General features: G+C 44.5%; 3 protein-coding genes across 4 annotated transcripts; 2 read left to right on the forward strand and 1 right to left on the reverse strand.

Annotated features, from left to right (window-relative positions):
• Nucleotides 1–796: 796 nt before the first annotated feature.
• Nucleotides 797–2,983, reverse strand: LOC106592819 (transmembrane protein 244). Of its 2 annotated transcripts, none has more exons than XM_014184165.2 (6): nucleotides 2,858–2,983; nucleotides 2,271–2,356; nucleotides 1,918–1,997; nucleotides 1,703–1,828; nucleotides 1,314–1,358; nucleotides 797–1,154 (listed from the first exon to the last, which is right to left on the reverse strand). In XM_014184165.2, the coding sequence occupies exons 1-6, from the start codon at nucleotides 2,888–2,890 to the stop codon at nucleotides 1,060–1,062; spliced, it is 465 nt and encodes a 154-aa protein (XP_014039640.1). In that variant the 5' UTR covers nucleotides 2,891–2,983; the 3' UTR covers nucleotides 797–1,059. The 2 variants fall into 2 exon arrangements, with proteins under 2 accessions (XP_014039640.1, XP_014039641.1); XM_014184166.2 differs by having other exon boundaries at nucleotides 870–1,150.
• Nucleotides 2,984–3,516: 533 nt separating this feature from the next.
• Nucleotides 3,517–8,433, forward strand: LOC106592817 (nematocyst expressed protein 3-like; the record flags this gene model as incomplete). Its single annotated transcript, XM_045712836.1, has 4 exons — nucleotides 3,517–3,785; nucleotides 7,522–7,657; nucleotides 7,800–7,977; nucleotides 8,201–8,433. Coding segments are annotated over exons 1-4 (600 nt in total), but the record flags the coding sequence as incomplete, so codon positions are not given.
• Nucleotides 8,395–15,397, forward strand: LOC106596708 (lethal(3)malignant brain tumor-like protein 4). Its single transcript, XM_045698433.1, has 18 exons — nucleotides 8,395–8,615; nucleotides 8,745–8,871; nucleotides 8,971–9,022; nucleotides 9,213–9,301; nucleotides 9,393–9,497; nucleotides 9,671–9,806; nucleotides 10,043–10,134; nucleotides 10,409–10,637; nucleotides 10,737–10,822; nucleotides 11,053–11,163; nucleotides 11,274–11,391; nucleotides 11,805–11,904; nucleotides 12,035–12,232; nucleotides 12,357–12,467; nucleotides 14,147–14,211; nucleotides 14,326–14,489; nucleotides 14,662–14,724; nucleotides 14,917–15,397. The coding sequence occupies exons 1-18, from the start codon at nucleotides 8,518–8,520 to the stop codon at nucleotides 15,043–15,045; spliced, it is 2,073 nt and encodes a 690-aa protein (XP_045554389.1). The 5' UTR covers nucleotides 8,395–8,517; the 3' UTR covers nucleotides 15,046–15,397.
• Nucleotides 15,398–18,604: the final 3,207 nt, after the last annotated feature.

Here is an 18,604-nt window from a genome sequence, read left to right on the forward strand (position 1 = left end):
TGAGGTGCTAGGGTTAGTGTTGTGGTTAGGGTTGTGGGTGAGGTGCTAGGGTTAGGGTTGTGGTTGAGGTGCTAGGGTTAGGGTTGTGGTTAGGGTTGTGGTTGAGGTGCTAGGGTTAGGGTTGAGGTGATAGGGTTAGGGTTGTGGTTAGGGTTGTGGGCGAGGTGCTAGGGTTGTGGTTACGGTTGTGGGTGAGGTGCTAGGGTTAGGGTTGTGGTTGAGGTGATAGGGTTAGGGTTGTGGTTAGGGTTGTGGGTGAGGTGCTAGGGTTAGGGTTGTGGTTGAGGTGCTAGGGTTAGGGTTGTGGTTAGGGTTGTGGTTGAGGTGCTAGGGTTATGTTAAGGGTTGTGGTTAGGGTAAGGGTTTTGGTTGAGGTAAGGGTTGAGGTTAGGGTAAAGCTTGTGGTTGAGGTAAGGGTTGTGGTTGAGGTGCTAGGGTTGAGGTTAGGGTAAGGGTTGTGGTTGAGGTTAGGGTTGTGGGTAAGGGTTGTGGTTAAGGTTGTGGTTGAGGTTAGGGTAAGGGTTGTGGTTGAGGTTAGGGTAAGGGTTGTGGTTGAGGTTAGGGTTGTGGGTAAGGGTTGTTGTTAAGGTTGTGGTTGAGGTTAGGGTAAGGGTTGTGGTTGGGGTTAGGGTAAGGGTTGTGGTTAAGGTTAGGGTAAGGGTTGTGGTTAGGGTTAGGCTTAAACCAGGATGTGATAAGAACACCTGTGTGTGTGTGTGTGTGTGTGTGTGTGTGTGTGTGTGTGTGTGTGTGTGTGTGTGTGTGTGTGTGTGTGTGTGTGTGTGTTGTACATAAGATTAACATTCATAGAGAACACAGATATTACATACTACAGATATTACATACTACAGATATTACATATAAAAGCTGTTTCCTGGACTCAAAAGCTTGCTCAGTGGAGAATCACTTGGCTCAATTGGTGTCTGGGAAGCCGGTCCAACAGAAACAAAGTGCAACAATCAAACAGGTAACCAAGTCAACAGGAACATTTGGCTTCCCTCCATTTCCACCGGACTCACTGCAAAGAACTCTAGTCAGTGTGTGTGTGTGTGTGTGTACTCAGTAGCTGTTGAAGGTGGGGTAACTCTGGTCACTCTGGCAGGTGAAGTAAGCTATCAGCTGACCGTTACAGATCATCAGAAACAACCCGCTGCCTTCAAACAAAACATACAACCAAACACACAAACACACACAAGACCGTTAATAAAGAAGAGACATAATCAATTACTCATCTATAAATCCTCAGAAGGTTTTACACAATAAAACAGAACATGTGTGGGTGAGGTGAGGTGAGGGTGAGGTACAGGTCTTACCAAGGGCCAGCCACCACTGCCATACCAAGGGAAACTCCAACATCACTGAAACACACACATTACAAACACACATTAAAAACAGGTAATATACCACACAGAACTAAGGAAGGGGAGTGTTCATCGTATTGCTTTAGAGCTAGACCCATCCAATCCTTACACATGAGGAAGGGGAATTAAAGAAGACCATTGGATAGGGTCAATATATGTGCCTTGTTTAGGGCCCAGCTGCTTCTCAACTCTAACCCCACTTCCCGTCCTGTCATGATGTCATCAAAGCTGGCCCTGAGCACTCTGCTCTGCCAGCAAGGGATTATTCTGAGTTAAGCCAGTGTGTGTGTGAGTGAGTTCAGGCATGTGTATGCATTTCTGTGTATGTGTGTGCGTCTCACCCAGGCTGGTGAGCAGTACGTGCAGTAGTGTGACTGTGAGAGCGTAGTCCCAGACCCATCTCCTCACCACGGCTGCAAACAGCAGAACACTGCAGAAATAGGTCAACTCCATGGACAGCAGGTTCACTGGAACAACAATATAAGACCTTAACCATCTGTAGAGGACATGCGCGCACACACACACACACACACACACACTACACATCTTCGCTCACCCAGGTATTTGGAGTTGGACTCCAAATTGGTTGGTTCAGTCTTAAAGTCAAAGGGAATAAGTCCATCAAAGTGATCCAACCTGAATGCAAACAGAAGAACAGCAGATAAAACAAACAAACAAACAGGATATTCAAAAGGAGGAGCTAGGAGGGAACCAGGGTGGTTGAAACTGACTGTCATTCCAATCAATGAAAACAGATCAATAGTTGCTGTGGATTCCACGAATCCCTCCCCCTCTCTTCTGTCACCTGGCACCAGGTTTCTAGAAGCCGCGTGAGGACGGCTCACCGTTCCAGCAGGGTCACTTACCCAATAACCACACGTGCACGCAGAGACAGGAAAAGGTTCGCACCTGAACGCGCCGAAACACACACTCACAATCATGTAGTGGAGAGAGTAGAATATGACGAGCCACAGCAGCAGGTGCACAAGCACTGTCTGGGGGAGAGAGATCGAGAGAAAGAGAGAGTGAAAGAGAGAAAGAGATCGAGAGAGTCAGAGTCATTCATCCCAATAATAATATATCACACATCATAGACCTAGGCTATACTCAAATCAGCCGCCAAGACACTGTAGCAAAGCCGTGACAGCACTGTCAACTGAACCGTGGATCATTCAGCAGGTGTAAAAGCTCCCATGGCAGAACTCCAACAGACTCTGCAGGGGATGCGCACTGCGGGGGAGCAGCAGAGGACAGAAGACCTTCATTTGCACAGACTGAGTGATCATTATCTGTTGCATTTGCCATTCACGATAAATGAAATATCAGTCGCTGAATAGAAATGATAGGCTGATAGCTTATGTTTCATAGTCGCCAACAACGACACCTGATGATTTCGTATTTTATTATAACAGCGTCCATATCTGACCCACGGCTGCCCGGATGGCACATAATCCGATTTTTTCTGAGTGTAAAATCCGAGTAAACAGTCCTCTTACCCTCGTGTCGGCCACTTTACCCCTGAAGGCCATCTCATGGTTTGCATCTGTCGTTCTTCTGATGTTGAGAATAATGTATGTGACTGGGCAACTGAGATGTTACAGTGTAATCCGTCAGAAAACGGCATTATTCTGCCATCTAGCGGTAGCGACTAAAAAAGCAGGCTTATTTATAGGCGACACTGCATTTGAAGGTCTGAATCTCATGCCAAATAGACTACAGTAGCCTCTTCCAGTCCAACGTTTCACTTGAAATAAGAACAGTAGGGATGTCTTATTAATTAACCCTTAAAATAGCAAAGTCAGTGAGCTTCTATTCCGGACGTCTGGTCTGATTGGGCATAGATAACAAACATGAAAAGGCATCACGTTTTACAATAAGAAACATTAAGAGCTGATAGCCTATAGGCCTTGTTGCAATCAACACTACGGTCTAACTACTGTAGACCTATTTGGCGTCTGGACTTGACTGTTCTTACTTTTTTTCGGAATTACTGGTTGGAAGTGTGGCCAAATTCATAAAACACCTAGAAGTTGGGTTTGTGATTAGTCTACTGTCATTTTTCTTTTAACATATGGGGAGAATATTGACTGGTGGTGACGTAAACAGTTATTGACGACATCCAGCGACATGACCACAATGGAAAACGCGCGCCACGCCAAACAGACTCTGCACGCCCCTGCGCTCCGATTTGATGCTCTCTGAGATTCTGAAAATACACGAGGGAGAAAGACTAGTCCCAAGGCATTAATACAATATTTAATAAACTACATGTCCACTCTAAGCGTCCGTCTTGCTGTACCTATTGACCATCGATAGTTGTGTGCTCAAGTTTACCGAGATCCAAAGTTGTCAGGCAGCGTTCATTGAACGCATGCGCATTGCATCCACTATCCAGCTCAAAATAAGAGTTAAAACAGAAACGAGGTGAGTTCCATAATTTTCAAACAATATAATCGCCGTTATACATTAAATGTTGCAAATAACAACAGTAATCGATAAAGCATCGTTCGTTTTATAATTTGCACCGGTTCTTATTATTTGTACTGTGATTTAAAACCGTAAAGATAAATCGGAGAGTCAAGTTTCTATTGAAGAAATTAAAAGCAAGCAATTCTATATTTTAGCATTGAAGAAATAAGGCAGTGTAGGGGCGGTTATTTACTTATTTATACCAACTAATGTGGAAGTCCGTTCCTAAGCAATTTCTAACGTTCAAAACCTGGAAACTTATTTATTACTGGTTGTCCTTACTTCGCTACACCAAGCCAAAATGCTAGTCCCAGTTCATAGCCGTCTAGCTACCTATTTCAATTGAACCATAGTGACGCTTTGCTAGCCAGAAGCAGTTAGCAAGCTAGCTGGCAGCTAGCTGGCTGACATTCCGAGACAAGGGGAAAGTAAAGAAAATGGCCATGATGAGGGAAAACACTAACATATGAAATTGCAGGGTATATATTTGGTTTTATTTGACAGACACGGCCCTGCATTATGTGTTTCAATAAATAACTTGAGTCATTTACATAGTTTTAACGTGTTGGTGGCCTCTTCCTTTGCTCCGCCATTTTGTATAAGACGAATGCTAATCATGGGCGCACGTCCACTTTATTTATGGTCGAATAAATTCGAGGTTTATACTTGGGAACGTAAACTGACAGCTGTTGAACAGCACACTTCATTGTTTACTTCCCATCCGTATATTTCAGTCAAACAAATATTCTTTCGTACCAAAATATAGTGTTGATGCAGCGTCGAGGCGAAAACGTTATATCGTGATCATGGTTTGATTAAAACACACGTACATTTGACCTTTATATGCAGAACACATTGTTTTCTTTAAAAACATTGATTATTCTACCATCTCTGTTGTCCGCGTCAATGCAAACAGCCGATTTAATAAGATACTGTTAAAACAAGGAAAAGCTGAACTTGTTCTTTTAACTTGTATTTGACACGTCTCTCACGGTGTTTGTCAATACTTGTGTTCTAGGCCAATCCATGCAGGAGTGCTTGTGCATTTATTTTGAGATATTTAGCTTTAAAAAGTAAAATATTTACTTGTTTTGCTTCATATAAGTGCATGCACGTATTCCACAACAGTCGCCCTCTAGCGGCGATGGGATGCGGTTCTTTAGTACCCGACAACGCGCTGGTTGACTTCTTGCAGGTACCTGTACTTTTTGTGCCAGGGATATTTTTAGAGTACCACTTTTTGGATAATGTCATTTGATTGATTGATTGTTTTTATTAGCTAATTAAAAAAATACATACACACACACTACATTCATTTAAAAAACTTAATAGGGATTGCTAAATAAAGTCAGTGACTTATTCCCATTGTGGTCCCTAAAGTACATGGTGGAAAAAGATTACAAAGATACAGACATAGATATCTTATATAAAATGAAAACAACACATAGATAGACATTTGAGAAGGATCTGTCAAATGGATACAATTTCAGTTTTACTTTGAGAACATACAGACAGACCTATTCTAGCCCATATCCTTGCATGAACAAACTCCCACACATCTTGTCTTAACATGAGAGACAGGCAGATGTCAATAGGCATGTGGCAGTGTTTCCCCATCCACTGCTGAAGCGGGAGTGCTGTCTTAATTCAAATCAAATATTATTTGTCTCATGCGTCCTAAACAACAGGTGTAGACTAACAGTGAAATGCTTAGTGATGGGCCCTTTCCAACAATACAGAGAGAGAAATAGAAAAAATAAGGACACAAGGAATAAATACACAATGAGTAAGGATAACTTAGCTATATACACAGGGCACCAGTACTGAGTCCATATTCAGGGGTACGAGGTAGTTTGGATGTGACACCTGTATGGTTATTGATTGATTGAGTGTGTTCAAGTAGTAAGGCTAACAAAACTTTGTGTTAACGAGTAAAGTCAGGCGAGGTGCATTTGGGCACAACCAAATGTCGGACATTGTAATGGTTAGGCTGTGTATCGAAATACCAGTATCACAATATTTTTTACAATGCAAAAATTCTAACCCGAGGCAGACAAAACTCTTTGGTCCTTTAAAAACCTGCTGTATGTAAAATATTGAGGCTATAGCTTGGAAATAAATCAATGTGATTCTGGATGACAACATAATACTGTTTATTTCCACCTATAGGGCTTCTTTCCAAAATAAATTTGTTTCCTTGCCATGATCCTAACGAGAATCGCGATACTGGTATCTTCCCGGCCCAAGTAATGGTTTTCCAACAGAAAGGCTCAGATCAACATGGCAGTGTCAACATACCTGCTATTGTATATAAACGTTTTTCTTTATAGATGTCGAAATAAACTTTTCTATACTTTTCTATATCACACACTCACAAGCTGAAAACATAACATGTGTACAATTAATTGGTTGGAGAGAGGTCTCAAATATCACTTTCATTTGTATCCCCTAAAGCTTTAGAATCGCAGCAAAGTTGGTTCCTGTTTGTCACGTCTTTGGTCACGTTCACGTGGGTCCACCAAAAACATCCTAATGATTGGTTGACAAATAATGCATGGTGCAGTTGGTGAGAAGCAACAGCAGCGACTTCATCAAAAACTGCATGACCTTTGATCACATCGTTTTTGTCAAGTTCAAGCAGTCGACATGTAGGCACAAGTCGGACAATTTTTATCCCCATGTTGCAACACACTTTGAAAGGCGGTGACCGTCGACTAGACAAAATGTATCTGCTCGAACACGCCCATTGACTGGCTGACTGGACAACAACCTCTCCCTCAACGTGATCAAGACAAAGGAGATGATTGTGGACTACAGGAAAAGAAGGACCGAGCACGCCCCCACTCTCATCGACGGGCTGTAGTGGAGCAGGTTGAGAGCTTCAAGTTCCTTGGTTTCCACATCACCAACAAACTAACATGGTCCAATCACACCAAGACAGTCATGAAGAGGGCACGACACAACCTGAAAAGATTTGGCATGGGTCCTCAAACCCTCAAAAGGTTCTACAGCAGCACCATCGAGAGCAACCTGACTGGTTGCATCACTGTCTGGTATGGCAACTGCTCGGCCTCCGACTGCAAGGCACTACAGAGGGTAGTGCGTACGACCAAGTACATCACTGGGGCCAAGCTTCCTGACATCCAGGACCTCTATACCTTGCGGTGTCAGATGAAGGCCCTAAAAATTGTCAAAGACTCCAGCCACCCTAGTCATAGACTGTTCTCTCTGCTACCGCATGGCAAGCGGTCCCGGAGCGCCAGGTCTAGGTCTAAGAGGCTTCTTAACAGCTTCTACCCCCAAGTCATAAGACTCCTCAACATCTAATCAAATGGCTACCCAGACTATTTGCATTGCCCCCCCGCCTTTTACACGGCTGCTACTCTCTGTTATTATCTATGCATAGTTGCTTTAATAACTCTACCTACATGTACATATTACCTCAATTACCTCGACTAACCACTGTATATAGCCTCGCTGTTGTTATTTTACTGCTGCTCTTTAATAATTTGTTACTTTAATTTATTTATTTTTTTAGGTATATTATTTGTTTTTTAAACTGCATTGTTGTTAAGGGCTTGTAAGTAAGCATTTCACTGTAAGCTCTACACCTGTTGTATTCAGCGCATGTGACAAATACCATTTTATTTTGATTTGATTTGATTTTGACCTATGGATTGATTGATGTCAGTGCAGGAGGAGGAGAGCAGGGAGAGATGACTGACACCCCGCCCAGCGATGGCCCTTCCCAGGGGGCAGAGTTTGACATGATGGGCGCTCTGGACTGGCAGGACGGCATCGCCACACTGCCCGGCAGCGACATCAAGGTACTGTGTGTGCGTGTGTGCGTGTGTGCGTGTGTGCGTGTGTGTGTGTGTGTGTGTGTGTGTGTGTGTGTGTGTGTGTGTGTGTGTGTGTGTGTGTGTGTGGATACTACAGACAGGTGTGTGACTGACTGGTATCTCTCAGTTCCGTATGACAGAGTTTGGAACTTTGGAGATCGTGACAGAGCCAGAGGTCAAAGACGCAGGGCCAACCCCCCAGAACCCCGCCCAGTTGAAAAGCCCCACCCCTCCACCAGAGGCCCAATCAGAGAGCAGCGCAGCCTCTTCTGCAGTCAAGGAAGTCCAGCCACTTGCACCTAAGGGTAAAGTAAACATACGGTTATGAAGGAGTTATAACATAGTTTTGACTGTTTATAATACAGGTGTGTAGTATTTAGACTCATAGCTCTGATATATGTCAGCACTGTGTATATTAGTATACTACATACTGGGTGCACTGCAGATGGGGGCATAGAATCCATTACATTTTCCCCATTCAACGTTGAATTCTACAAAGCTTCAATATTACTCTGCTCTTTCCCCCAGCTCAAGGCCCTGTGCGTCTGTCTTTAGAGGAGGGTACCACTGTGGAGGAGCCCAGTGTGGAGGCGGGCCCCAGCGTCGAGGCGGGCCCCAGGGCGGAGGCGGCGGGCCCCATGGCGGAGGCGGGCCCCAGGGCGGAGGCGGCGGGCCCCAGTGTCGAGGCGGGCCCCAGGGCGGAGGCGGGCCCCAGGGCGGAGGCGGCGGGCCCCAGTGTCGAGGCGGGCCCCAGGGCGGCGGAGGCGGGCCCCAGGGCGGAGGCGGCGGGCCCCAGGGCGGAGGCGGCGGGCCCCAGGGCGGAGGCGGCGGGCCCCAGGGCTGCGATGGCTAGCTGTAGGTCGTGTGGGGGCTCCGGTCCACTGGAGAGTTTCCTCCAGGGCAAATACTGCAGCTCCATTTGTGTCCAGCCCTCCAGTGGCAGGTAAAGATGTTAGCTGTTCTTACTGTACTGTATTTTAGAAAGCATATTGATAGTAGTAACAGTTAAGACCCAAAACAGTCATCACATCAGCATAGTTCCTAGAATGACCTCTGTTCCATGTGTGTTTAGGTCATCTCCCAGAGAGCAGAGGGAGAGAGAGGGGTGGGAGGGGGGACTGGGGAAACGAGTGAGGAAGAAGAGGAAGATCTACATGGACTCTGGTGATGAAGAGGAAGATAACCAGGAGGAGGAAGAGGTGACGATATAAGATGTGGCCAACGCTGGTCCTGAAAAGCATTGTAATGTTGTGTGTGTGGCAGCTCACCTGCCGATGAGTGACTGTCTCTCTCTACAGGACAAGGCCAAGGCTGTCAAAGGGAGGAGAGCTGCTAAGCTGGCCAAGCTAGGTATGTCCTATTATTACACTGAGGGGAGGGAGAGGATGGATAGCTGGAGGGATGGATTTTTTGGGAATGACAAGGGCTGGAAAGTTTGTCCAATCAAGTAGACCAGGGGTCATGAGTGCTGCAACCCTGCTGGTTTTCATGTCACTGATTGGTTGATGTGACTGTTTCATTTTCCCACCCCCAGTGACAGCCCCACCCAATAAGAAGCGACCCTGGAGCTGGCCCTCCTACATGGAGGAGGAGAAGGCTATAGCTGCCCCCCTTAAACTGTTCAAGGAGGTGAGGCACGCACACTTTATCATACTCTCTCTGACACACACACACAGCTGTACAGACATGTGAAAGAGTGTTATGTGTGTGTGCCTCGCAGCACCAGTCGTTCCCTCAGAGCAGGAATGCCTTCAAAGTGGGGATGAAGTTAGAAGGACTGGACCCCTGTCACCCCTCTCTGTTCTGTGTGCTCAGTGTTGCTGAGGTACGTGTCTAACAGGTCAGACCAATAAGATATAGGAGGAACTTCTGTTTTCTAACAACTAACCCTTTGCTTTCCCTCATTTCTTTGCGTTCCTTCCTCTCTGTCTCTCTCTCTGTCTGTCTCTCTGTCTGTCTCTCTGTCTGTCTCTCTGTCTGTCTGTCTCTCTGTCTCAGGTCCAGGGTTATAGGATAAGGCTTCATTTCGACGGGTATCCAGAGTGCTATGACTTCTGGGTAAATGCTGACACCTGGGATGTGAAGCCGGCGGGCTGGTGTGAGAAGATGGGACACAAGCTGCTACTGCCTAAAGGTCCACATACAGACACTACACACACACACACAGATACAAACACACCCGACACGCATACACACACACCCGACAGGCATACCCACACACATACACACCCCCCCCCCCCCCACACACACACCCCAGACACAGATACAAACACACCATACACACACACCTGACACACATGCATATTCTACCGACTGTACAATGGTGTGTGTGTAGTTAGACAAAACTATAACCTTCAACTTTTTGTCTAGGTTGTAAGGATGGGGAGTTCAACTGGAACATGTATGTGAAGAACTGCAGAGGTCAGCTGGCCCCCAAACACCTCTTCAAGAGCCTCAACACGGTGAGCCTACCTGACAGCCTGTGTGGATCCATTAATAGTGTGTTTGAGTTGTGAATTGTGGCTCAGTTGGTAGAGCATGGTGTTTGCAATGCCAGGGTTGTGGGTTCGATTCCCACGGGGGACCAGTACGGAGAAAAAATGTATGAAATGTATGCATTCACTACTGTAAGTCGCTCTGGATAAGAGCGTCTGCTAAATGACTAAAATGTAAATGAATTAGTTGGTGACATTAGGTCCATTCAAGTAAGTTTGTTTATGAACCATGTGTGTGTAGTCGGTGACTCCGTCGGGGTTCCGTGCGGGTATGAAGCTGGAGGCGGTGGATAAGAAGAACCCATATCTGATCTGCGTAGCGTCCATCGCGGCTGCTGTTGACAACAGACTCCTCATACACTTTGACAACTGGGACGACACCTATGACTACTGGTGTGATGCCAGCAGTCCCTACATCCACCCTGTAGGTTACTGTGAGGAGGCTGAGCTGACCCTCACCACCCCTGCTGGTGAGACACACAAACATATTTATTTAACATATTTAACGCTTTATTTGGATACACCCTCAAACATTGTATAAGGGTGTGTGTTGTGGTTTCTCCTCTCAGAGTATAAGCACCCGAGGAGTTTTTCCTGGGATAAATACATGGAGGAGACTGGGACACAGGCAGCCCCTGCACGTGCCTTCAAACTGGTAAGACACTCACATTCTCACACACACATACAGTTGACACTCAAAACATGTGACACATGCAAATTACATTGTTGGTGTTGATTGGGAGGCCTGGGGGAATTTCACATGGAGTTCCTCAGGGCTCTGTTCTGGGTCCACTGACTCTTTATTTATGTCACCTACACCGTTACAAAACATGCATATTAATCCATCTGTATCACCTGATGTAAACTCTTGAATGTGTCCTGTAGCGTCCGTGCCATGGGTTCCAGGCTGGAATGAAGCTGGAAGCCGTCGATAAGAGGAACCCCATGCTCATCCGCGTAGCAACCATCGCCGAGGTGGAGGACCACCGACTGAGGGTACGCTGTATGTGAGAGTGCAGTATGATTATTGTGGAGTAGTGTGTGTGTGTGTGTGTGTGTGTGTGTGTGTGTGTGTGTGTTTGTGTGTAACTCTCTGTCTTTCTCAGATCCATTTTGATGGCTGGAGTGAGGAGTATGACTACTGGGTGGATGCTGACTGCCCAGACCTGCACCCTGTGGGCTGGTGTCAGAAGACTAGTCATCCCCTACAACACCCCTCCAATGGTGAGACACACACTTCCAAAAAATTGACATGGTAATAACTTTGCTAAAACCCACAAATATTTCCCAATCTGTCCCAAAGTGTAAGATTGGCAAAAAGGTGCATGCAGAGAAAAGACATGTAGCTCAAATGATGCTGGTTCTTCACAGCTGCTGGTGCTGTTGGTTTGTGGGGACATACACACAGACACACCATATAGTGTCTGTGGTCAGGTCATTCTCTGGTGTAGTGTGTCTGCAAGTCTGTGTTTCTGTCGCTTTGTTTATGTGTGTGGGGTTAACACTCTGGTGTTTTTGTCTCTGTTTATGTGTGTATGTGTGTAGTATTAACTCTGGTGTTTTTGTCTCTGTTTATGTGTGTTTGTGTGTCTCTGTGTGTAGTATTAACTAGTAGTATTAACTCTGGTGTGTTTCAGGCTCCACTGATATGCTGGTCCTCCCAGGGCAGGGCTGTCCTACCCCAGGATGCAATGGGGTTGGTCACATCCGAGGACCCCGCTACGGAACCCACTACACGTCAGTAACAAACACACACACTAACTGTCAAAAAAGCTTTGTAATCAAAACACGTCATACAATGACTTGTGATCTGTGTGCTGTAATCTGTGAGCAAGGCGATGTGTGTTCCTGTTCTGAACTTGTGTAGGGGGGTGAGCTGTCCGTACTCGGAGATGAACCTGAACAGGGAGGGCCAGGTACCAGACCGTCTGAGTGGAGAACGACCTATGACCCTGAGTGGGCCTCATCACCGTGGGCGACGCCCAGACCCTCCTTCACATACCCAGACAAACAGCCCCACCACACCAGAGCAGCCCGAGCCTGCAGACGACTCCCCTCAGACCAGGTATGTGTGGAACATGTAACAGAAAGGGTTCGGAAGAGCTTCCATGACTTTGTTTGTTATCTGACTGCAAATAAAGTCAGGAGTTGTGGAGTTGTTTCCATGGTAACAGTTGTTTCTATGGTAGTGTAACTAGGGGGCCGACGGTTGACGAGGGCGAACGATTCAGGTGCAGCAGTCAGAGTGAGCCACCAGGGGGCTCCACTGAGCCCATCAACGAAGGAGCCAAGGCCAAGAGGTAGCACTCAGACTCCTCTCTCTCCTACCAAACTCTAGAATGCATGATGGAGCAGAGTGTTTGTTGTTGGTTTACTAAGAGAGTACAGTGCCTTCACAAAGTATTCACACCCCTTGACTTATTCCACATTTTATTGTGTTACAGCCTGAATTCAAAATGGAATCAATAGATTTTTTTTCTCACCCATCTGCACATCTAATGACAAAGTGAAAACATGATTTTAGAAATGTTAGCACATTTTTTGGCAGTTAATACAGAAATGTCTCATTTACATAAGTATTCCTGTAAGTCGCTCTGGATAAGAGCGTCTGCTAAATGACTAAAATGTAAATGTATTCACACCCGAGTCAATACTTTGTAGAAGCACCTTTGGCGGCGACTATAGCTGTGAGTCTTTCTGGGTAAGTCTCTAAGAGCTTTCCACACTTGCCCATTATTCTTTGCAAAATTCTGCAAGCTCTGTCAAATTGGTTGTTGATCATTGCTAGACAACCATTTTCAGGTCTTGCCATAGATTTTCAAGTAGATTTAAGTCAAATCTGTAGCTCGGCCTCAGGAAATGTCACTCTTCTTGGTAAACAACGCCAGTGTAGATTTGGCTTTGTTGTTTTAGGTCATTGTCCTGCTGAAAGGTGAATTCATCTCCCAGTGTCTGGTGGAAAGCAGACTGAACCAGGTTTTCCTCTGGGATTTTGCCTGTGCTTATCTCCATTAGGTTTAATTTTTAACCTGAAAAACTCCCCAGTCCTTAATGATTAAAAGCATACCCTTAACATGATGCAGCCACCACTATGCTTGAAATATGGAGAGTGGTACTCAGTAATGTGTTGTATTGGATTTGCCCCAAACATAACATGTTGTATTCAGGACAAAAAGTTAATTGCTTTGCCACATTTTTTGCAGTACTACTTTAGTGCCTTGTTGCAAACAGAATGCATGTTTTGCAATATTTTATATTCTGTAAAGGCTTCCTTCCTTTACTCTCAGTATGGTTAGTATTGTGGAGTAACTACAATGTTGTTGATCCATCCTTCTACCACAGCCATTAAACTCTGTAACTGTTTTAAAGTCACCATTGGCCTAATGGTGAAATCCTTGAGCAGTTTCCTTCCTCTCCAGCAACTGAGTTAGGAAGGACTCCTGTATCTTTGTAGTGACTGGGTGTATTGATACACCATCCAAAGTGTAATTAATAACTTCATCATGCTCAAAGGGATATTCAATGTCTGTTTTTTTTATTTATTTTTACCCATCTACCCATAGGTGACCTTCTTTGCGAGGCATTGGAAAACCTCCCTGGATTTGTGGTTGAATCTGTGTTTGAAATTCACTGCTCGACTGAGGGACCTTACAGATAATTGTATTTGTGGGGTACAGAGATGTTAAACACTATTATTGCACTCAGAGTGAGTCCATACAACTTATTATGTGACTTGTTAAGCACCTTTTTACTCCTGAACTTATTGACTCAAGACATTTCAGCTTTTCATTTTTAATTAGTAATAAAAAAAAATAAAAAACATAATTCCATTTTGATATTATGGGGCCAGTGTGTCGGCCAGTGACAAAACACAGCTCTAATTCATTCATTTTAAATTCAGCCTGTAACACAACAAAATGTGGGAAGATTTGTGGGGTGTGAATACTTTCTGAAGGCGCTGTATGTTGTCTTTCAACAGGTCTGCTCCAGTCCCAAAGTATCTGAAGCTGCACGTCGTCAAGCAGGAGTGTGGAGATGGGAAAGGTAGAGGTTCTGCTCTCAGAAATAGAGAATGGATGTAACGCTGTGTGGATTATATATTGTCTGTGCATGTCTACTGAAGATATTTACAGCTAATTTCTCCTCCCTCTCCCCCAGACTCCCTGTCTCTCCAGCAGGCGCTCCATGAGTCAGTGTTCTCCCCGGGTGGCTCCTCCTCTCCCCCTCACAGGGTGGCTCTGTGCTGGGACAAACACTGCCAGCTGCTCCCTGAGGTCCTGGGCCTCACAGCTAAGAGAGTTGCAACCTGGACTGCTGACGAGGTCAGACATGCACACATAAGCAATACAAACATGTACAGGCGCTGTACACATACTGTACAAACTCATATATTGTGCAAAGCACATACATACACCCAATACAATAGCTTTGTGTATCCTATTGCATTTTAATCACGTGTGTGTGTGTCTTAATGTTTGTTTCCCTGTGGGTCAGGTGGCCAGTTTTGTCAAAGGGCTCCCAGGCTGCAAAGAGCATGCTGCCACCTTCAGGACAGAGGTAAGAGCTACCATTTCAAACCCCAACTTTGTGAATCACGATAGTCACACACACTCCTCTCATCTGCTGCTCCTGGTTGGTGTGTCCTATGACAATGCAACCAAGTCAAATTCAATTCTGCCATTGACATTCAAACACTCACACACACGTTCTGTGTTGGAGCTTATTTTGTGTCTCTGTGTATCGCTCCAGCAAATGGATGGAGAGGCCTTCCTGCTTCTCACCCAAGCAGACATAGTCAAGATCCTGTCAATCAAACTAGGCCCCGCCCTCAAGATATACAACGCCATACTCATGCTGAAGAACGCTGATGAGGAGTGAGACGCCCCCTCACGCTTCATTTCCTCCCACACCGGACCGCTGTATCAGAATAGTCTAGAGAAGTTTCATCTCCTTTCTTTTCCTCCTCACCTTATCCTCTTTGGTCTTCATCTGCACTGATCTGAGCCTGTAGGATAGGTCAGGGCAACGTAATGGATGGCCACCAGGAATCTGCTTTCAGCTATCCTGTTCTTCCACATCGGTGTAGAGGAGTAGAGAGGATACAGAGAGGATGTACCTGGTGTCAGTGTAGAGGAGTAGAGAGGATACAGAGAGGATGTACCTGGTGTCAGTGTAGAGGAGTAGAGAGGATACAGAGAGGATGTACCTGGTGTCAGTGTAGAGGAGTAGAGAGGATACAGAGAGGATGTACCTGGTGTCAGTGTAGAGGAGTAGAGAGGATACAGAGAGGATGTACCTGGTGTCAGTGTAGAGGAGTAGAGAGGATACAGAGAGGATGTACCTGGTGTCAGTGTAGAGGAGTAGAGAGGATACAGAGAGGATGTACCTGGTGTCAGTGTAGAGGAGTAGAGAGGATACAGAGAGGATGTACCTGGTGTCAGTGTAGAGGAGTAGAGAGGATACAGAGAGGATGTACCTGGTGTCAGTGTAGAGGAGTAGAGAGGATACAGAGAGGATGTACCTGGTGTCAGTGTAGAGGAGTAGAGAGGATACAGAGAGGATGTACCTGGTGTCAGTGTAGAGGAGTAGAGAGGATACAGAGAGGATGTACCTGTGGTGTCTGTTGGAAGATCTTAATTGCATACTCCTCGTGTCCTCTCCTCGTCTCCTTCTCAAAACCCATTGGATGAGAAAGCCAGAGGAGAGAGGACGGGAGGAGTATGCAATTGAGATCTTACCTGTCAGACAGACATCACAGACAACCCAAGAAAGTGTTTTATACTATAACATAGCAACAACTATTATTTAAAGGGGCAATCCGGAGTTGAAACAATAACAAAGCAGTATCCCCACCATTGTTTTGGCCAAAAGCTGAGGGATGGATGGGGCTGGAGAAATGTTACCGCTCTCAAATTCATAGACACAACTACCGTAATTTCCGGACTATTAAGCGCACCTGAATATAAGCCGCACCCACTGAATTAACAAAAAATATATATTATTTTGAACATAAATAAGCCGCACATGTCTATAAGCCGCAGGTGCCTACCGGTACATTGAAATAAATGAACTTTACACAGGCTTTAACGAAACACGGCTTGTAACAAAAATAAATAGGCTTTAACGAAACACGGCTTGTAACAAAAATAAATAGGCTTTAACGAAACACGGCTTGTAACAAAAATAAATAGGCTTTAACAAAACACGGCTTGTAACAAAAATAAATAGGCTTTAACGAAACACGGCTTGTAACAAAAATAAACAGGCTTTAACGAAACACGGCTTGTAACAAAAAATAAATAGGCTTTAACAAAACACGGCTTGTAACAAAAATAAATAGGCTTTAACGAAACACGGCTTGTAACAAAAATAAATAGGCTTTAACGAAACACGGCTTGTAACAAAAAATAAAAAATTAGCAGTAAGCTTTACCGGTAGTTGTCTTTTTGCACTGAGTCAATTCCTCACGCTGCTGTTTCCAACGTCTTATCATCGACTCATTAAGACCAAGCTCCCGTGCAGCAGCTCTATTTCCTTTTCCAACAGCCAGATCAATTGCCTTCAACTTGATAGCTGAATCATATGCATTTCTCCGTGTCTTTGCCATGATGAGGGTGACAAAATGACTACCGCAATCAGAATGATGGGAAGTTTGAGCGCGCTCGATTTAATCTAAACAGTAAACAAAAAAGTTGTTTGACCTTAACCCGTTTGGCAATTTCATTGGTCTAATGAAAGCATCATGCCGCCTAAAAACTGAGCACGTCACAGAATGTGTTTTTTTGAAAGAAAAAAAAATAGAAAGCGGGAAAAATCCATATATTAGCCGCGTCATTGTTTAAGCCGCGACGTTCAAAGCTGGGAAAAAAGTTGCTGCTTATACTCCGGAATTTACGGTATGTATACAAGGACTGACCATCATCAAAATGATAGTTTGAACCATGTTTTGAGGCTATACAGTGTTTGTTTACATTTACTTTGTTTACCAACATTGAAGATGAACAAGCTTATATTTGGTGTTTTGGGGTTTTGATGGGGTACAACAGTTGAACAAGCTTTCATTTGGTGTATGTAGCCACTGCAGATTACCCCATTAACTAAATGTTTTTCTGAGTGAGTAAGAAATGAGCAGTGGGCACCTTTAAAGTTCAGGCATCTTTAAAGTAGTGATATTCAATTCAATTTTAAGGTAGACTCAGTGAAATGACGTTGCCACGAGCAGCACCACAGATATTGAGATGAGCGAGATGCAAGACTTCGCTCACAGTCACACACAGTATCTGCAGAACAGGTGGTTGGTGGCTCTTTAATTGGGGGAAACGGGCTGATAGTAACGGCTGGAACGGAATCAGTGGAATGGTATTGGTTTCCATGTGTTCGATAGCGTTCCATTCACTCCATTCCAGACATTACTATGAGCCGTCCTCCCCTCAGATGTGGATGGGTTCGCTTCACACTGTTCCCTGGCCTGGCTACCAGGAATCAAAACAGCGGAGAAGTTAAGCCTCTCGCTTTAACGCTCGTAGTTGTTGTGGGAATTGATCCACTATGCTGTTTACTTTTAGCATCTACGTCAAATCGCTGCGTCAACCTTTAATATTATCATTTTTTTAAATCTGCTTTTATTTTAAATTGTTGAGCAAATGGAACCAGATTAGTCCATACATGTTTTTACTTGAATACTTGTTGATTTATTTGTTGTTGTGAAAGAAAATCACCATGTAATTTACCTCTATCAGATGGATACATTCCTCTACATGTCCAGGGCAGGAAGAGGTTGGCACGTCTCAAGGCTTGGGTGGAGGGAGAGGATTGATTTGTGTGTGTGTGTGTGTGTGTGTGTGTGTGCGCGCGCGCGCCAGTCAGATGTTTATTTAAAAGGGTGAATGTTATAGCATTGTAACTTTAAGGAAAGCTGGACTTCAGGACTAATTCAACTGAAGAGAGATGTTTTTCTATGTACCTGCTTTAGAACTAATGGTAAAACGCTAATGAAATTGGAATGTAAAGAAAGAAAGAGAAAATTCATCAATTTGCTCTGAATGAATATTGTTTCCTGTTTCATTTGGTCTGATTGATCTTTGTGTACACAGTGTAAATAGTGTATTATAGCTCTGGGGTTGTGACACCCTGCATCCCTATAGGAAGTGGTTATTTGGAAGCTTATGCAAATCAATACCAATCTTTTCCAAGAAATTAAAAATGTAATTTTTATTATTGAACTGAGGAATTAATCTTTTAAAGCTTTAGTGAAATTTTGTAAACTATTTTTTTGTCAATGTCCTCGGAAGTGTGTTGCAATGAGCTTAAATGTGTTTATCAACAATATAGTTTATATTCAAAACCGGGATTTCTGCATTTTAATTTAAGGGGAATTAATAAGTGCTGTTGACTTGTGAGATGGTGTGAGTCGTGAAGGTGCATGTTGGCTTGTGTT

This window comes from Salmo salar, chromosome ssa02, assembly GCF_905237065.1.
Source record: "Salmo salar chromosome ssa02, Ssal_v3.1, whole genome shotgun sequence".
Lineage (NCBI taxonomy): Eukaryota > Metazoa > Chordata > Actinopteri > Salmoniformes > Salmonidae > Salmo > Salmo salar.

What these genes read in the sequence shown, in the direction of transcription:
- LOC106596708 (XM_045698433.1), top strand. Translation starts at nt 8,518, where the DNA reads ATGGCTAGCTGTAGGTCGTGTGGGGGCTCCGGTCCACTGGAGAGTTTC. An exon ending in CAAGCTGCTACTGCCTAAAG is followed by an intron (nt 9,807 to 10,042) that starts GTCCACATACAG and finishes CTTTTTGTCTAG; the next exon opens with GTTGTAAGGATGGGGAGTTC. An exon ending in GACCCTCACCACCCCTGCTG is followed by an intron (nt 10,638 to 10,736) that starts GTGAGACACACA and finishes TTCTCCTCTCAG; the next exon opens with AGTATAAGCACCCGAGGAGT.
- LOC106592819 (XM_014184165.2), bottom strand. Translation starts at nt 2,890, where the DNA reads ATGGCCTTCAGGGGTAAAGTGGCCGACACGAGG. An exon ending in GTGTGTTTCGGCGCGTTCAG is followed by an intron (nt 1,998 to 2,270) that starts GTGCGAACCTTT and finishes GTTTGCATTCAG; the next exon opens with GTTGGATCACTTTGATGGAC. An exon ending in GTCCAACTCCAAATACCTGG is followed by an intron (nt 1,829 to 1,917) that starts GTGAGCGAAGAT and finishes TTGTTGTTCCAG; the next exon opens with TGAACCTGCTGTCCATGGAG.